General features: G+C 42.0%; 1 protein-coding gene and 1 long non-coding RNA gene across 2 annotated transcripts in view; one reads left to right on the top strand and one right to left on the bottom strand.

Moving 5' to 3' along the window:
* Window positions 1-373: 373 nt before the first annotated feature.
* b4galnt4 (beta-1,4-N-acetyl-galactosaminyltransferase 4) overlaps window positions 374-19,388 on the bottom strand; it is a 219,527-nt gene continuing 200,512 nt past the window's right edge. The window contains exons 12-20 of the mRNA XM_003214856.3: window positions 19,115-19,215; window positions 17,479-17,561; window positions 14,222-15,500; window positions 12,481-12,794; window positions 11,501-11,654; window positions 7,362-7,434; window positions 7,100-7,253; window positions 4,505-4,631; window positions 374-2,300 (exon numbers count right to left, since the gene is read on the bottom strand). Of these exons, the coding sequence (XP_003214904.2) occupies window positions 2,186-2,300; window positions 4,505-4,631; window positions 7,100-7,253; window positions 7,362-7,434; window positions 11,501-11,654; window positions 12,481-12,794; window positions 14,222-15,500; window positions 17,479-17,561; window positions 19,115-19,215 (2,400 nt within the window). The 3' untranslated portion in view covers window positions 374-2,185. The remainder of the gene's footprint in view (window positions 2,301-4,504; window positions 4,632-7,099; window positions 7,254-7,361; window positions 7,435-11,500; window positions 11,655-12,480; window positions 12,795-14,221; window positions 15,501-17,478; window positions 17,562-19,114; window positions 19,216-19,388) is intronic.
* Window positions 7,568-10,775, top strand: LOC134295350 (uncharacterized). Its single transcript, XR_010001895.1, has 2 exons — window positions 7,568-8,687; window positions 9,009-10,775. It is a non-coding gene; the product is annotated as an uncharacterized LOC134295350 (long non-coding RNA).

The following is a 19,388-nucleotide window of genomic DNA, read 5'->3' as shown; positions in this document are numbered from 1 at the left end:
TTAGCTGATGAACTTCTTAATCAGCAACTTGTATGGCCACTGAGTAAGATTTCATTGGATGAAGATCCTAATTTTTTTTACCTAAAGCTGAATATTACCAGTACTTTTTACTAGAAAGACAAACGTGAACATTTTTTAAAGTTTGTTACATTAATTGAGGAATAATACCAAATCTGCAGCCAAAACTTCCTGATCACTTCTTTGCATGGACTTTGTAGCCTGTTTTGAGCATGCATTGACGATGCCAGCAATGCTTCCATATAGCCACCTGCCTGATCGGAAAAGGACATTTCCAAGTGAGGAAATGTCACAGGCTGCCATTACCATGATTTGAAATGCATTTGCAAAGCAGCAAAATTAAAACTTGAGAAAATCAGAGTCGAGACATTTATTTTATTTTTTAATAACAATATCAATAAAAATAAAAAGCAAAACCAGGCATAACTTTCTGAAAACAGCTTTCTACCTCATAATTTCACAGAAATTAGCTTGGAAATATTGTTTTGCCCTCCCCACCTTGGATTCCTGCATCATCCCTTTCTCACAGGCCAACTACAGATACTGAAGGTAAAATGGGTCACTTGTGACATATCACTTACTCATCAGGCTTGGGATATTATGTATGGTGGTAGATTCAAAAATAGCCATGGCTGGGGAGAACACTTCTATTGAATCCATTTATTCAACACATGCCCTGCACTTCTTAGGTGTCCTCTACCTTTGTGAGAGGGATGTGTGTGAAATGTGTGTGCTCCCAGCATAAAGGGATATGAATCATCCTCCATTGGCTTGGTTGGGTGTCTGGTGATGACTGGGCAATAACAACTAGCTTACACTAACTTAGGAATTCAGCATTTCAGGGCTCCACAAAATTTCTTCTGAATTCCTGCTTCTCCTTTTCTTGACCACATGTTGAAACTCATCTACATGCTTCAATTGTGCCTGTTTCAAATGCCATACATAACCATTCTTGGATCACACTTCTACAAACAAATAAGCACAATCGAAAGAGCAGTGTAAGGAAGAGAATGAGGAGGCTACAATGGATTCAAAATGTATGGTGGTGTAGAAAGAAAAGGGAAAGGAAGTGCCCTGTGCTTCATATCCCTCCACCAGTCCCACTGTGTCTGCAAGAAAACATCTAAATCTTCTCACCTGAAAGATGTCCTCCCATTGAGAGCTGGTGTGTCTCTTTGTTTTGGGTGGGATGAATATGAATATGTGAGAACAGAAAGTGCAAGGCAATTCCTGTTCTCTTATCAAGAGAACTGCATCTAAAGGCTGGCTAGGATGGAGGAGCGTTGAGAGTTCTGGAGGACTTTTTCATGTCCACTGCCTGAAGTTCATGAAACTAATTTTTCAGGAGAAAAACTATATTCTATCACCATCTCAGTATTGGAGATCACCCACAGAAGAGACGTATATGTATGAAAAAATCACAAACCTCTGAATCTGAGACCATAAGGCAAGACATAGCTGAGGGCTAGAGTAAAGAGATCAGCAGAGTTAGCCTGGATCATAAATCCCAAACTAGACTGGAGTCATGGAAACACCTTCCTCCCTCAATACAAGTATCTTCCTCTCCTTTAAATCAAGTATCTTCCTCTCCTTTAAATCCTCTGAAGACTCTGAATTCTCCTGAGCCACTAGACCATGAATAGGTACCAAAGGCAGCTCAGGCATAGCAAGAATAGATAGCAGATGGTTCATGGTCCATCCATCTCCTCCATCTTATTTCAGGGACTAAATAAACCAGAGCAAGTGAACCTTAGAATCACCATGATTGTTCCCTGAAACTTGTCTGAATTTTGCGTAGCTGCTCCAGTTACCTTCTTAGCTGGCGGTAACACTGGAGGGCTCATCTCATTCTCTCTTTAGCAGGAATCCTGACTTGTCAGCACTACTGAGTTAATAAATGTAATTTCTGACTAAGAAATTAGATCCCTTAAGAAAAGTCACAAAAACCCCCAAAGTAAACATGGTTTGCTTTAAATAGTTCCATAGAAACCCTCAACCCCACATTCCCTTTGTGAAGGCTTCCAACCAATGCTGTGTCCAGAACTGCACCTGTAGCACTGAGGAAAACATGTGGAGACACATGCAGCCATGGCATGGTGGCTCTTGCTCCCTTTTCACCTCTTGAAGGGGACCAAGAGTGAGGTCCCATTGATGGCAGGGCCAGTGTTTAGTCTTTGGGTGTCTTCTTGCTGCGTGAATTCCACATGCCACGTTTGGAATGATAGTAATGGTAAAAGTTCCTGAGTCGCAAACGTTCCACCTCCAATCCACTCTGAAGCACCCTAGAACAAGAGAAGGAAATTGTGTGATTGCGCAAGAGGAGAAGGCCACCAACTGGGTTCTTCAATTCAACCTTTTTTAGGAGCATATGACACTAAAACATGTGTTGAAGGCCATGTATAAAGACTGCTAACCCAGAGTATAATGTGTAAGAGAGATTGTATGTCCCTTCTTACAACCACGGGTTTGAAGTTTGCATTGTACAGGAGGTGAAGTACAAACTTTAAGTAAAGGTAAAGGTTTCCCCTGACGTTAAGTCCAGTCGTGATCGACTCTGGGGGTTGGTGCTCATGTGGCCGGCATGACTGCATGGAGCGCCGTTACCTTCCCGCCGGAGCGGTACCTATTAATCTACTCATACTTGCATGTTTTCTAACTGCTAGTTTGGCAGGAGCTGGGGCTAACAGCGGGTGCTCATTCTGCTCCTGGGATTTGAACCTGGCACCTTTTGGTCCGCAAGTTCAGCAGCTCAGCGCTTTAACACACTGTGCCACCAGGGGCCCCTAGTACAAACTTTACTTGTTTTAAATTGTGCCCCTATACATCTCTAAGAACATTCACTTGATTGTATTTGTCAAATGCAAAAAACTACAGCTATAATTCTGCACAGGCCTCCTTCCATTTACCTGCCTGGTAGCTATATCCCTGACACATCCAATGAGAAGAGAGATGCTATGAAAACTTTATCCCTTCTATTCAGATCAGGGAAAGAGAGGATTGAGATCCCAACTGCAAAACCTGGGAGTGTTTGACTCCATTTTTTAAAGCAAAGGTTAAAATCAAAGGTGAATGAAGCAGCGTGGCCTACAAGGAGGAGCTGGAAAATGGAGAATGCCTCTTGCAAAGAAAATTTTCAAGTAAACTTACAGCCTCAGGACATTTCTGCACAGTCTCAGCAGGTAGCAATCACATTTCACATTTTGCATGAAAGCCTCAGGCCTTTTCAAAATCAATGGCACAACATCCTGCCCACATATAATAAAGGATGGCAATGTAGCCTTGCTTGGGAGAACAGGGAAAGCTGTACTAGAGTTTGCATTCTTTACTAAAATAAAGTAACTAGATGCATATTCTAGTACAGCAGAAAAAAGAATGCAAAACCTATGAAGAATGTCATTACAAAATGACAAGGCTTTACTGTTGGAGAAAGAAGTGTTGACTTTCTGTTTGCCACTCTTTCTTTTTATAGAGAGAGGCAAAAGTACAGTAGAGTCTCACTTATCCAACATTCGCTTATCCAACGTTCTGGATTATCCAACGCATTTTTGTAGTCAATGTTTTCAATACATCGTGATATTTTGGTGCTAAATTCGTAAATACAGTGATTACTACGTAGCATTACTGCATATTGAACTACTTTTTCTGTCAAATTTATTGTATAACATGATGTTTTGGTGCTTAATTTGTAAAATCATAACCTAATTTGATGTTTAATAGGCTTCTCCTTAATCTCTCCTTATTATCCAACATATTTGCTTATCCAACGTTCTGCTGGCCCGTTTATGTTGGATAAGTGAGACTCTACTGTAGTTGGAAAATCCAGCATGTTTTCCTGAACAGTGTGAATTAAAATAACATGTCTTTAAGATATGTGCACTAAACTAATTAACATGCTGTTAATTGTCCGTACCCTTTTGACTCACTCTGCAGGGACAGCAATGAAATATAGAGAGAGATCAAAACATCTTTCGATTTCAAAACATGCAGCAGTCTACTTGTGTTAGAAGTCTACTATGTTCTTTATGAAGTATAATTCCTATATGCTGGACTTAATCAGGAAAGTATTTGGAAAGTCTTGGTCATCATAGATAGGTGTAGGAAAAATGTGGATAGGAAGCCATGGACCCCATTTTTATGGCTGTCCAAACCCCCATTGAGTCTCACAAAGTCCCACCCATTTTTATTGCAAAAATTGACACAATTTTCAGGCACTTTTTGTTCCACAAACATGCAAAACCCATCAAATGTGTGAAAACATGTTAAAAAAAACATCATAAGCACCCTAGAACACTGTACTACCCCTAGTACCTGCCTTTTCTGCAGTAGTTCCTCTCAAAACAGAGACAAGGGCTTATTTTTCCCATTTGAAAGGGACTGTGCGGAAAATGGAAGCATTTCGTCATGCTCTGAGATGGGGGTCCTAGGAAGCAAACTGGCCTCCGGCCCCCATACATTTGCCCTGCCCTCTCATAGACTATAGGCTTACCTGTCCAAGAGCTCCCAGTCCTCTCCACCCCATCGGTCCCGGAACTCCTCCGTGTTCATCCCCCCAATGCGATCAAAGTCAGACTTGTAGATTCCAAAGAGGCCAAAGCCATTCACTTCCCAGTATCCTGAGGGAGGAAAAAAGCCCCATTTGTCTATTAGGAATTTCTAGGTCACAACGAAGAACCTGGAGATTCCTAAAGAGAACATTTTAAATTAAATCTGTAAATAATGAAATATGCAAAAGTCAAAACTGTAAATATGGCAGGATGACTGTATATAAAACTAAAATAGAAACGAAACTAAGCTTAAATATCAAACTAAACACTACAGCAAAACTTTTTAGGACACTTTTTTTCTAAAATGATAAAATAGCAATATCTCTAAGGTAAGCCAACTCTCTTGAGTGAGAAAGAAATGATCTTCTATTCTCAAATCCCATTAAACCTATGTTACCCATATTACATGTCACAAGCCAACAGCATGTAAGTGGATTAGGTCCACTTTACCAGATACACTGGAAGGAGATGGAATACCTTTAATAAACCACAACCCAAATAGAGTTAGCAGAACAGTCTGGTGGGATACGTGTGTGTGTGTGTGTGTGTGTGTGTGTGAACTCGCTACCTTCAATGCGGGACTTGTTGGCCTTCCGCAGGGCATGTAAGACACACCTGTTTCGGCAGGCTTTTGAGTTCTGTTGCTGATGTTTTAAAAGGTGCTTTTAGGATGTTTTTAAGATGTTTTTTTTAAAAGATGTTTTTAAAATGTTTTTTAAATTGTTGATTTTAGCCGGTTCTTGTAAGCCGCTCCGAGCCCTAGGGGAGTGGCGGCATATAAGTTTGAAAAATAAATAAATAAATAAATAAATAGTGAACCTCGCAATTAGAAAGGCTTCTTTCCTCTGGCAGGAGAATCCTCAATCACCTATTTACTTGAATCTAATGCTCACCTTTTTGGGTAAATGACCTTGCTAAAATTAGAGTGTGAACTCAATTTGAATCATATGGTAATCTTAGTGCTGAGCCACAACAAAAAGGGAAACTACTTCAAGAGCGGCACCTGTAGCTCCTCCTATTTGAGGGATGGATGTCACCTGTAATTTCATGGCCATGGTTCAATGCTATGCGATCCTGGGATTTAAAGTTGGGTGAGGCATGAGCCTTCTTTGGCAGAGAAAGTTCAAAACCTTGTCAAACTACAGTCCCCATGACCCCATAGCACTGAATCAAGGCAATTAAAGTGCATTCATTCTACAGCATGGATGCACACAAGGTTTTCTTTTCCATTGCTGAAAGCTTTGATGCTCAAACACTTTTGTTTTTAAAGAAGGAATTTTAAATGGGCAACCACTGTAATGCACAACATTTGAAAATTGAGGAGCACATTAGATTTGATGGCGCATTAGACTCAAGCAAATACAGTACTTCTTTCCCTTGAAGGAATGAAGAGGAGAATCAGGAGGGAACGCATCTCAGGGAAATTCTTTTTGGATACTCAAAATACTTTATTACTCAAATGACTTTAAAGACACTGCTAGCAGCCATACCACCACACCCCCCTGCATGCTTTAAAACTTCAGATCGGTACAGGAATCCACATTTGGATCTAAGTCATTTGTGGGTTTTTAAAAATGTTGTTGTGGTCCCAGTCTCAATCAGGGAGTAATACAGATCCCATTTACACTACAAATAAGTGGTGCTTATTTGGGCAGTTTACATTATCTCCATGCCTCTGAGCATCAAAAAGAAAAGGCGGCATTCATTTCACTGCCCACCTACCACAATCAGTTCTCAGTGTGACACCATCTTACATTTTGTGAAATATGTTTTTTCTGACAAGCAAATAGAAAAAGTAGTAGAAAAAGAATAGCTAGCGTAACAAGTCCAACACCTCAAAGACTAAAAAGAAAAACATATAGTTTCACTGACGCCACAAGTAGCAATTTATAGGAAGACTTCACATCTCTCTCTCGCTCTCTTGCTTTCTTACTTTTCTTATACTTTTCCACTAAAGCATCCACACACAGTCTGAATTCTCCTCCTTTTACTTTCAGCAGCTTCAACTGTGCAGCCTCACCATTCAGGGCTTTTCAAGTCAAAATCTTTCCAATAAGAGCAGCAAATTCAGGCTTCCCAGCAGGGAAGTCAAAGCCAAGCCTCCTGGGTTCTATTCTGAACTTACGTGCCAGCCCTCCGGCAAACGGTTTGGCCTTTCTCTATTGGATTGTAGGGACACAATACCTGTGTGACAGGGGCCATGCCAGACTTGTGCTGAAGTTTAGTTTATACAGCAGCCTCTTGAAAAGATCAGGAAGACACTCTGTGTATTAGTTCTGCTTTCACGTAAGTGCAGTGAGCTGTGCTGTTTTCCAAGGGAGAAAATGTGAAGTTTGAAGCTTCCCCTACAAGGTATCCTATGCCTATAAGAATGATGACTGGAGACATCCACTAAGAGAGCAAAATGGGAGCCAAGGCGCAATGGCTGGGCCAGGGAGGCTTGCTGTTTCAGCTGCATAATGCTAGCTGACAATAAGAGGTGTTCACGATGCCTCATTCATTCAGCCTGGCTTCCTCCAGCTGCACATGGATCTCACCATTGGGTTCTTGAGGGGAGCTCCCACAGCCCAGCCTCATGACGATGGGCGCATAGGCCAGCTTCCCCTCCACGCAGTGCTTCCGGATGCTATCGAGAATGTTGAGGGGAAAGTGGATGTGCAGATCACACAGGAACACAATGCTGCTGCTGTCCTGAAGGATTGAAGAGTAACAAGAGAGACAGGCTATTGGCTGTGTGGCAAACCATCAAATGCTTATTTGTTCTAGGAAGAGCCTCATTCCCCTGCCCGCAATCCTCACCTCTATGGAGTCCACTCCAGCCTGCAGTCCAGCAGATCGCTCAAAGTTCCCAGTGCGCTTCAAGTATTGATACCTGGAAAAAAGATGCACATTACTGATACCTGATGAAAATAAAGCATGCACAGATATAATAGGGAGGAAAGGTCTTATGGATAACTAAGCTGTATGTGGCTGCATTAGTCTCCAACACTTCTAGAAGGATGAAGGTTTGTTAAGGGAGACATTTCATATACATGTTGGAAATCCACGCCTGGCATCTCCAGTAAGGGCAGAAAAAAATCCTGTTGAAAATCTAGAGAGGTGCTGTCAGCCATTATTTATAATTCAGGGAGCAATTATTTGATTCAGTATAAACACTTTTCCCATGTTCTATGCCCTGTATTTTATAATTAAAGTAGGGTACAGTGCTCAAAATGAAGAGTATTTAGTTGATTAACTATCTGCCTCTTAATACAAGTAAATTCATTAACACAAATTAATATACTACCTAAACCACTCTATAGATCTTTTGTTTGATGCTGATGCAACATGAAATGAGCAAATGGAAAGTTTCTTGTTTTGCAACGACATGTCATTAATGTTTACCTCTTCATTACCGAGTTCATTAAGAATTTGTATTAATTCTCTCTTACAGCAACATTCCCAAACCAAAGGGACTGAGAAAATAACTGGGCCTCATATCTGAACCTCACTAATTCAAATGGTCTCTTACTGATTAATCAACCAAGGCTGCATATTTAATTGGGAATAAGTCCCACTGAATTCACTGGATCACTTGTAAGTAAATGTGTGAAATCTTTTTGCCATGTTTTAAATTCATGACAGACTACATCTGTTTGGCTTCTCTTTTCCTTAAACCATTTTCACCCTGCTAGTTGTTAACAATTTGTCTTTCAGCACCTCATCCCTTTTTCCTTTCATATAATCTCTTTCAGATCATAAGACTTTCCTCTGGCAGTATGGTGATCAAGAAGCAGGGGAAAGGGACAGTGCCATCTTCCCTGTTGGAAAATCCCATCATTGCCTCCCTCCCTTGCTTTTAGAGCAATTAGATAGGACAGGATTTCCTGCACGTGAAACTCTTCTTTGTTTCTCACCTAAAGCCTCCCAATGTGTTCTTCCTACCCTCTGGAATACATACTAAGAAATACCTCTCTTGTGTCTGCAGGTAACTAGACCATGTGATCCAAGAATGTTTCTAGGATCATCAGTCATATAAAGACCCTGCATCTCAGTCTCTGCAATACGAAATTATTTTCTCTTTTCAGTTTTCAGATCTTTTTTTTTCCTGTCCTCAGTCATGCTTCAATTCAACATCAAAAGATGGTGAGTGAAGAGAGAAGCTACTACCCTTTACCTAATCTTTTCTTTAGCTAGTTAGGATGTAGGCTTTCTATGTGTATGCAAAGATAAAAGCCACCAGGAAACCTTTCTAAGTTTGCAACTTGAAACTGCCTATCTTGTTTGTTTTTGAGAAGCAACTTGAGATTGAGGTATGCTCTATCTGCTGCTCTGCTAAAAGAACATTGATTCTTAATCATTTTAGTTTTCATACGGTTTCCAAAAAGGGAAAGTCTAATTCCTTCTGGGAAACTCAAATTCTCAACATTCTCTGCCTTTGTTTTTTTGTGTTTTCCCACTCCTTAGGAGATGACCTGACTCCTGAGTAGACCGGCCTGGAACATCAAGCATCACGAATGGCAAGCCTGTCCCTGCCCCTTCTGTGAAAATTTCAGACAGGAATATAAAATTACAACTACTGCTGAAGGCATTGCCCTTGTACCATTAAGCTAATAAGTATAATCTCCTTTTTCCACTCTGTATTAACTTGAGGTAAGAAGAGGAAAGGTTTGACCTAAGTTGGGCTCTCATAATATAGCTTTATCAAATAGGCCATGTATATTATTCTCTTGGCTCTGCTAGCTGCTGTAACTGAGATTTAAATGAATGCATATTTCAATAAAAGATGGGTTATGGTGAGCTGCTCCTTGCTGTTTATATTAAGGATACTCTCCGCTCTAGGCTTTGCTCTAAAGAAACAAGTGATACTGATTTTCCATGGGACTTGGGGGCTGTAGCAACCCCTTGCAATGTGTCACATGATTTTTAATTTTTTAAAAATAAAACTTAAAAAAAAAGTTTTAGGTCCAGGAGAGGCCTTTAAAAAAGTGAATTACTTGTCCAAGAAAAAGCTTCACTTAGGCCCCAAACAATGTGTGACAGACAAAGCATGGCAAAATGTCCCCATGTCCCCTGGGGAGTTGGGGAGTTATTTTGGACCAGCATTTGGTCCAAAATGCCATTCTGATTCTGAACCGATGCCTGTCATCAGTGATGGACTGGATGAAGGCCAAAAAAACTGAACCTAAATCCTGACAAGAAAGAGGTACTCCTGGTCAGTCGAAAGGCGGATCAGGGTGTGGGATTACAACCTGTGTTGGATGGGGTCGCACTCCCCCTCAAGACACAGACAGGTTCGCAGTCTGGGTGTGCTTCTGGACTCATTGTTGACCCTGGAACCTCAGGTTTCGGTAGTGGCCAGGAGACAGTTAAAACTTGTGTGCCAGCTACACCCATACCTTGAGATGCCAGACTTGGCCATTGTACTCCAAAGCTACCCAGTCACATGGACTACTGCAACACTCTCTACATGGAGCTGCCTTTGAAGATAGTTTGGAAACTACAGCTAGTTCAGCAATTGGCAGCCAGGTTACTAACTGGAGCCCCGTACAGGGAGAGAACTACTCCCATGTTGCGGCAGCTCCACTGGCTGCCAGTTCGTTTCCGAGCTAAATAAAAAATGCTGGTAGTTACCTATAAAGCCCCAAACGGCTCAAGTCCAGGCTATTTGTCAAATCGCATCTCCCTGTATAGACCATCTCGGGCACTTCGGTCAGCGGAGGAGGCCCTGCTCTTGGTCCCACCCCTGTCACAAGTGCAGTTGGTGGGAATAAGAAAGGGGGCCTTCTCCGTGATCACCTCCTGCCTCTGGAACTCCCTCCCTAAAGAAGAAAAATAGTCCCCACCCTCCTCTTCTTTAAGAAACAGTTAAAGACACATCTATGCACCTTAGTGTATGGAGAGGAGGAGGATTAACATAACTGCCACCCCACAGCAGCTGTGGTCTAAGTGAAACTACAACAAATACTAAACATTTTCAGCAACTTGGTCATTTAAATCGGTCCAGGTATATGCTCGCTCTGTGCAATAATGTTTCTACTGAGTGTCATGTTTAAATTTGTTTTTTCTAAATTTTCTAAATATAATATTTTTTATTATAACAGGTATGCTATTGTCATTTTATAATTTTGGTATTAGTGAAATATTGAATGTTTGTTGTTTATATGTATGTTAACTGCTCTGAGTCCCTCTGGGGAGAGAGGGCGGTCTAAAAATAAATAATTATTATTACTATTATTGTTATTGTTATTTGGGGACAGGTTGAAGGGGTCCAGTAAAACTTCAAAAACAAGCAAGGGATTGTATGTTCCACAATCCCCTTATAGACATGGGTGAGGGGTGGGAGGTTGCTATAAGCAAATGAAGTGCAATCCTTAGTAGCCTGAGAAGTACAATCTACGGTTTTCAGTGGGCTTAGTGAATGTATTTAGGGTTGCATCCTTAATCTACCCATTAAACTGATTAAAACACACAGCCTCTATTTGCAGATGAAATCAGCTTGATATTTGGCAAGAGCTCATAAAGCAACGATATCATTCAAACATAGACTATGCAGAAAAGTGGCTATAATTACACACAATGCCTCTCTTCCTCTTTACTCATGTTGAACAGGGAATCTAATTTCAGCAGAAACTGCTCTACTCTCTACTCCTCTTTCATACATATATATGTTAAGCCATTTCTGTTTGCCTTTTGCTATTCATGACATATTTCTCACATGAAGCTGAAAAAAAAACAAGCTCACCATGCATGATGCTGTAAAACCTGGAGAGGAAATTAGATTTTATTTAAACAGGCTTACTCATCTCCCCAGCGGCCAGCAGTATCCACTGTACAATGCAAAGAAGTGTGTTTAGACAGCTCTAGCAATCAGAAAGCAGACAGCTGGGTAGCTTTGAAGTTGAAGAAGAGGAGCCAGTGAAAACGATTCTAGGGCTTCCAGTGTTGCTTGATGTTACCTGGGCAGAGGTGTCTCCCGAAGAGCCTTCTCGACATCCATGTCATCACTATCAAAATCCACCAGGATAATGTTAAAGTTGGCATCCTTGGTGTTCAAGTATAGGTTGGACATGTCTGAGATGAACTGCTGTACCCAGCGGGCTTGGTTCTTCACTACAAGAAATTAGCATTTCAACACATGCACTCAGTACATTATTCATAGAAGAGTATCTCTATCATAAAAAGGCTAATACATATGGACACAAATCAGCAATGGCAACAAAGTAATGTTCTCAGCATGTGTTCCAGATGGAGCTCAGTATTCAGTTGTATTCAGACTGCAGCAGTTCAGCATTCAACTAGCGGAAGGAGGAAATGATTATATAGTGAAGAGGATACAAATCCACAGTTAAGCACCAGTTTCATTTCCTTATCTACTATTGATCTTGGCTCTTCCACAAGTTTCAACACAGAAAGTGGTTTTTGTATGTGCAGAAAGATGCAGACTTTTTTTTTATAACTACGGTAATTTAGGTCATGGAAAACACATACACACAATGTGGCTTTTTGCTTCTGTCCCTCCTCCCACCCCATCTCTATGAAACTTAATATCATGTATTCTTCATGTTTTTATATTTTGTGAAATTTACAAGCAATAGTCATGTCAAGAAACACACATTCCATTATGTTCTAAAAACATATGAAATTAAGAAGTTTTGTCTCACTTTAGGTTCCCGAAAAAAATTCCATGGGTGCACCCTATGGAAACCTCACTGGCTGAGAATCTCAGGATTCAACAGAATGTTGCCAGGGCAGCTGAAGTGGAATCATAGCACTATAATTGTGTAGTTCAAAAGGAGTCCTGTTCTCTTACTAACACTCACATCTGCTGGCCTCCAGCTTTGGTATGATTTGATCCCCTTGCCTTCTGCTGAAAATTCACCATTCTTTCTCAGGAAAAGAGTAATTCACTCCTGGCACACAGAGGACCTTCGCTCACCTGGCACCACAAAATGCACCATAACATCAGGCCTCCAGCTGAGCTTCAGAGGTCGGCACAGGATGGGCTTCCCATACAGCAGGCTCCAGGCACTAGGTGGTGGCTGAGATTCAGTAGAAGCAGTAGCAGCCCCCTTGGGGTTGACTTCAGTGCTGTCCTCCGACTTGCCCTGATGGAGGAGGACATAGATGTACTCTGATAGTCTCACAGTCCGCTGACCTCTCTCCATCAGCTCCAGCTCCATCAGGTAACGGTTGCCTCGGGCAGTATCTCTCCGCTTCTCCACATTGATGATCCGCAAGAGGGTATAAATTCTATGGGTAGAATAAGATAAAACTATACAGAGCTGGGAAAAGTTAATTTTGGAGAACTACAACTCTGAATACCCATGCTGGCTACGGGATTCTGGGAGTGCAACTCCCCCCCCCCCCGACCGCCTTTTCTTTTCAGGTCAGTATATTAGTGCTGTCTTGACTGCAGCTCCCCAGCATCTCGAGGAGAAATATCTTTCACATCACCTGGTTCCTGATATCTTTAACTGAAAACAGCAACAGCAGTATTGAACCTGGGACCATCTGTATGGAAGTTGTGTGCTCAACCCCTAAACTATAACCTCTCCCTACTCCAGAAACCCTATTTTTTTGTTTAGATACTCTGGAAATAGATTAAGAGATGTACATAGAATGCACCCTAGCACTTAGAGCGCATACTAGGAATCACTTTCCTAGGCAGTGTTTGAACCAAGATACAGTACCTAAATTTCAAGAGTGGGATAAATAGGTAGGCTATAAAAGTAGGAATTACACATTTAGCTGACTATAGTTTTCACCCTAGAAAGTATCCTTAAACAGTCCCATAAACAGAAGTAGGCAGAAAATCTCCCCAACTAGCTTGGCTTGGTTTGCCGGACCACTTATTAGAAATCCAAGGCTTTAAGCTCGTCAGAAGTGGGTCTGACAAAGATCTGGTGGTAGACTGGAAAGGACCCAAGGATTGATCACTACACTTACAGCAAAAAACTTGCTGTAAGTATTGAATTTTTATTGGGGTAGCAATTTTTAAAAGTTTCCTTACAATGATCTTCAATTATTATTTTTGAGTCATTCTGCAAAACCTACTGTAAATATTACCTTTTGTGGTAATTTTTCCCAAGATAGTTACTATCTGGATTCTGAAACAGGATTGGATAATTTTGGAGGATCAAGAAAATATTTTTCAGCCCAAGACCCATTGGAACTGCACCTCTTGGTGAAACTGAAGGTGACCAAAAGATCAGCTTCAATTTTTCAAAAAAACAGTCCCCACCCCCCTCCAAACAAGAACAATAAAAACCATATGCTCTTTTTTCAGATAAGATCCATTCCCTTTTCTGGAAGCACATTTCTCTTCCTCTACACACGTTTTTGTATAATACAACATGTTTTGAAGACGTTGGGAGACACTAAAAATGTCCTTGGAGTTGCACATGACCTATCCTATCCCTGTTCTAAAAGTGATAGGCTGCATTATTCTGGAAGATTCAATTCAGTTAAATTTGTTGACATATTATTCACCATGAGAAAACATCCTGCTATCCAAAAACAAATGCAGACTTTCACCAATACTCACATCTCCTCTCACTGTGTGTGGAGTATCTCACTTCATTTTCTGTTTAGGTGCTGTAGTCCACAACAGCTGGGGATAACTAAATTGCCTACACCAGTGTACATAATACCACCCTTCCCCAACTCCCTCTTCCTACCCGCCATTCTTCTCATTGAGTTTCTCCATATACTGGGCCACCACATCCACCACCTCACTCTCGCTCAGCTGCAAGTTTCCCGAGACATTGCATCGCAGGTCATTCCAGTCAGAACGCAGCAACTCAAAGTCGACAGGGCTGACGCTGAACGTCCTTTGCCAATTGATGGAATCCTCTAGCCAGCTCTGCTGAAGCTCTGAGTTCTCATAACTATAGTCAGACAGCTCCTCCTCCATCTCCTCCTCTTGGACCTTCTCTAGGCCTTCACCCTCCTCCTGCTGAGATTCTGTCATCTCTGACATCTGCAGAAAGGATGTTACTCGTACACCTTCAGACACCACCACCTCTGAGGAATTGTAATCTAGGGTGGTCCTTGCTGGGGTGGTGACCTCAAAGGTTTCTTTGCTGAGCACCCCTTCTTCAGGCAAGGTTGAGACACTGGGGCGCATCCTCTGCTTACTCCTAGCCTTGCGGGCCTCTCGACTGTACAGCTGTTCCCATTTCCGGGTGGCTCGCTGGCCCTTTCGCTTAGAAGGCTCTGTTTCCCTGGAGGCATTGCCTGTGAGCCATGGAGTCCTACGGGCAGGGATCACACTGAGTTTGTTGAAGGGAGAGGGATGCCATTGAGGGGTCCTGGAGTGCATCTTCCTTGGTGGCCTGGGGTAAAGGAAGACTCCACGGAAAACATCTTTTTGTGAGGGAGCCTTTTTTTTGCTGGGCTGCAGCCTGGTCACATACACTTTGTCTGGGGATACCTTTGTCTCCTTCTTGCTCTGCTTCTCCTGCTTAAGGCTCTGCTTGGCCTTTCCAGCAAAGAAAGGTACAGACAAGTGTGGCTGGAAGCCAAGCGAGCTGTCCTGCTTTGATGGTGACAGCAGCTCCATCTGGCCATCCTTTTGTTTATCATCCTCCTCATTCTCCTGTACCCATCTGAGAGATCGACTGTGGATAACCACTTGTTCTCCAAGAGGTGCTCTATTCTCAAATGCCTGGAACACCTTAGAAGGAGTTACAGAGCTTATGCTGGGCCCACTGTTTGTACCTGTGGGGACAGGCTTTCCCTTTAGGGCTCTCTCTTCATTAATCCTCTTTAGCTTTTGATGGAAGGGATAGTAATCCATGTCAGTGCCATAATCCTTTGTAGTTAGGGGCTTCTCTTTCTGTTTCATCCCAGGGAACACATGGGGATCCAAGACACTTGGGCGTTTTCCCTTGGTGTCAGAAGGTGGGTCAGTAGGTTCAGGACTGTCAGCTCCTTCCTCCTCTTCTTCCAAAAAATCTAGAAAACAATAATTAACAAAGCAGATGACATCTCAGTCATTCAACAAGTGTGTCTGCTTTCTAGAGAGACTTCACGTGCAAAGAAGGAAGCCTTGATGCAGAAGGGGCTGAAAGAGAACCCTAAAGAGGCCGCAAGCAGAAAAGTATGCAGTGTGAGTATAAAACACTGGTAGGCAAAGGCACTCTACAGTAAACAGTAGACTGTATTGGAATTAATAATTGCCACTGCTGTAACTAAAAAAACTGGGCCATTAAGCCAGGGTGATTTCCTTTCTGGAATTATCTATGCAATTTGGATTTCTGAGGAACTTGGCCTTAAAGAAAAAGAAAGATTCGAGACCTTATGATTCTATAAACAAATCTGAAAATGCACAGCGTATGTAAATACCTTTGGTACTTGGGGGTGGGGAACATTGTGTGGTCCTACATAGATACTTCTCCTTTCTGCAGGGCCTCTCAGTCTTGTCCTTATCTACCAATTCCTAATGCCCTCCACAAGCCTACAGCTCTTGCATTGCCTCCACTCTGCCCTGTCCAGTACATTCTGCAGAAGCACAATTGAATATACTAACAAAATAAGTTAATGCTAAATGGAAAAGTGTGCTATACCAGTACTGATTTACTTAATTAATCTTAACATGCGCCATGTGAGTGTCTTAGGGACCGAACTAGGAGTTGTGGTGGCACAGCTCGCTCTAGATCTTCATAAATTTCCACTAAAGGAATCAAGAGAGATAGGATAGTCTTCCTATACTAATTATTAAAGCCACATAAATTTACCAAGAAGGGCTCAGGCTACAAGCCAAAGGAATGGTGAAGGACTGTATTGCACACAAGATTTAAATGGGAAAGGTATTGATTGCTTTTTGAGGTAATCACAAGGTTGTTTCCTAGATTAAAAAAAAATTAAAATGGCTCTGGGCAATGTCTTCTAGCACTGCAGAGCATTTTGATGAGCATTTGGAAACCTAGGGGAAGAGCTGCAGGTAGGAGCAGAGATCAATACTTTGCTGAAGATACAATAATTGCCCCAGAGAATGGGTTGCAAAAACTAGATTAAAGGGGTGTGGCATTCATTCATATCCATCAGTGCAGGCAACCCCTTCCCCCACTAAGTTGCATGTATTTCACTAGGTATGCTGAGAAACTAATTTGGTGGTAGTGGGGAGGCACTGAAAAGACAGTTTACAAGCAAATGCATTCAGAAATCAGTCTGGTGCTCTGAATAGGCAAATAACTCTCAGCCACAGGGAACAACAGATACTTTGTTAATCCAAATTTCCAGTGCCAAAAGAAAGAGCACTTAAGAATAGAGCAGGACATCACTCTGTATGGAACTGATTCAGAGCAAGAGTGTCACTGGATGTTCTAAAACTTTGGATATTCACTGTGTATATTTTAATTCTCCCTGATATAAATGTTTCTATTGCCTGCAGTTATTCTCAGTTTTGTACCAAGTACAGTAGAGTCTCACTTATCCAACACTCGCTTATCCAACGTTCTGGATTATCCAACGTATTTTTGTAGTCAATTATTTTCAATATATCGTGATATTTTGGTGCTAAATTCGTAAATACAGTAATTACTACATAGCATTACTGTGTACTGAACTACTTTTTCTGTCAAATTTGTTGTCAAACATGATGTTTTGGCGCTTAATTTGTAAAATCATAACCTAATTTGATGTGTAATAGACTTTTCCTTAATCCCTCCTTATTATCCAACATATTCACTTATCCAACGTTCTGCCGGCCTGTTTATGTTGGATAAGTGAGACTCTACTGTAATCTGTTGCAGAGATCTACAAAAGAAACATGACCCCACAGGATTGGGAATACAATGCATCAAAACAGCAGGTGCAACAGACCAGTCTGTCAAAACCATGAGTGTCTACAGGCTGCTCACATAATGGAGAGATCCAAGTGAGTCCCCCCATCCCCAAGTAAAGGAATCCAGATGTTCCCAAGGCCACTTACTCTCAGGATTAAGGAAGAGAAAGGCTCGCTGGTGTGGATCTTCTTCTTCTTCATCCATCTTCATATATTTGTAAAAGCCAAATCTGAAGTGATGACATAACAGATGCTAATGCACATAAACAGAACTGGCTGCCTGTAGTCAGGGTTGCCAGGTGAAAATAAGGGACACTCTGGCAAGGGAGCTCCTAGTAGCGAAGACATTGCCATAGTGTTACCACAGGTGGTTGTGTCCAGGCAGCACCTGCACCTGGCCTCCTGAGAAGGGCGAGAAGGGATGGGGGGGGGGGGGTTGGATGAGGCCGCAGGAGAGGGAGCCTGCTTCACCTGGGTGCCCAGAAGGAAGGATGCTGACACTGGAAGGAGGGGAAGAGGGAGAGGCTGACCTGGTCTGGACCCACTCAGCACATGCTCAGATTGGTGCATGCGACTGGCAGAAATACAGGACAACTGTATTCAAATATGGGACTGTTCCTTAAAATCTGGGATGCCTGGCAACACTGCCTGTAGTCCTGAGTACATGAGGCATCCAGACTACTGTATTTCAGAAGAGGTAGCCAGTAATACTCAGAACAGCAAAGCCCAATAGCAACTTAGAGATTAGGTTGCTGTGAGTTTTCTGAGCTGTATGGCCATGTTCCAGAAGCATTCTTTCCTGATGTTTCACCCACATCTACAGCAGGCATCTTCAGAGGTTGTGAGGTCTGTTGGAAACTAGGCAAGTGGGGTTTGTATATCTGTAGAATGTGCAGGGTGGGAGCAAGAACTCTTGTCTGCCTGAGGCAAGTGTGAATGTTTCAATGGGCCAGCTTGATTAGCACTGAATAGCCTGGTTGTTTCCTGCCTGGGGGAATCCTTTGTAGGAGGTGTTAATTGGCCCTGATTGTTTCTTGTCTGGAATTCCCATCTTCTGAGTGTTGCTCTTTACTTGCTGTCCTGGAAGCATCAGATTTGTAGGCCAAAGCCTGCTTTGTTAAATACACAAAATGGTCTCCTATCTATTCTCATGCAGACATATTGATGGATTGAGAGTGTTGTTGAAAATGATCTTTCGAGTACTTCTAGAGCAGAAGCCACAAATTCTGTCTCAGCCATACTAGGCTCTGGATGCATGTGAATGAAATATGTGACACCATAATGTAGAGCAGGGCAAAGAAGGAAAGGTAATAAATCAGCCCTGCAATTATGCTATAATGGCAGAGTGCTGAAATTTCCACTGGGCTTTGTTATATTCTGAAGTACATCAGGATCAAGGGTAGATGGGCAAACATGGCTAACAAAGAATGAATGTTCGGTACTTAGAATTACAAATGGAGTTTTGCTTATGTTTAATCTAATCTAAGACATCCCTGAGGGAACTAATTCTTTTGCTCAGGGGTAGCTTCTCAGTAGAGTTTCCAAAATGGACTTTGTCATCCCATCCTCAAATAACAAAGTTTGACTGATGCTATCAACTTGGCTGCTGCCATAAATAGCAGGGGACCTTAGGCCACATACATGTTTGCGGCATCTATGCACTGAATTTGTAAGGAGATGACATTTTCTCCATTCACCCTCAATGCAAGATACTAAGTTGTTGACTCTCAAATCTATAGTTCCCATAATAACTAGACAGATAGCCCTAATCTTTCACACTTACTTTTCCAGGTAGAGCGGGGACTCTCTGTAGAAGCACTTGTTCTCTGTCTCCATGTGTGTAAGCCGAGTGAAGTCGTTGGGATAAACAAATGAGAGGTAGACCTGTGGGAGGGGCAACCTGGTGAGAAGAGTCACAGCAAGGATATGTATGTTCCCAGTTTCTACAGAGAAGGTGGAGGAGGAGAAGGAAGAGGAAGGGGATGAATTATATTTCATAGGAGCAGGTGCTCCTGGGGCACATCCTGTGATAAATGATGCTACATTGGGATGGGGCT

Source organism: Anolis carolinensis, chromosome 1 (genome assembly GCF_035594765.1).
Source record: "Anolis carolinensis isolate JA03-04 chromosome 1, rAnoCar3.1.pri, whole genome shotgun sequence".
Classification (NCBI taxonomy): domain Eukaryota; kingdom Metazoa; phylum Chordata; class Lepidosauria; order Squamata; family Dactyloidae; genus Anolis; species Anolis carolinensis.
This window is presented reverse-complemented; position numbering and strand designations above follow the sequence as displayed.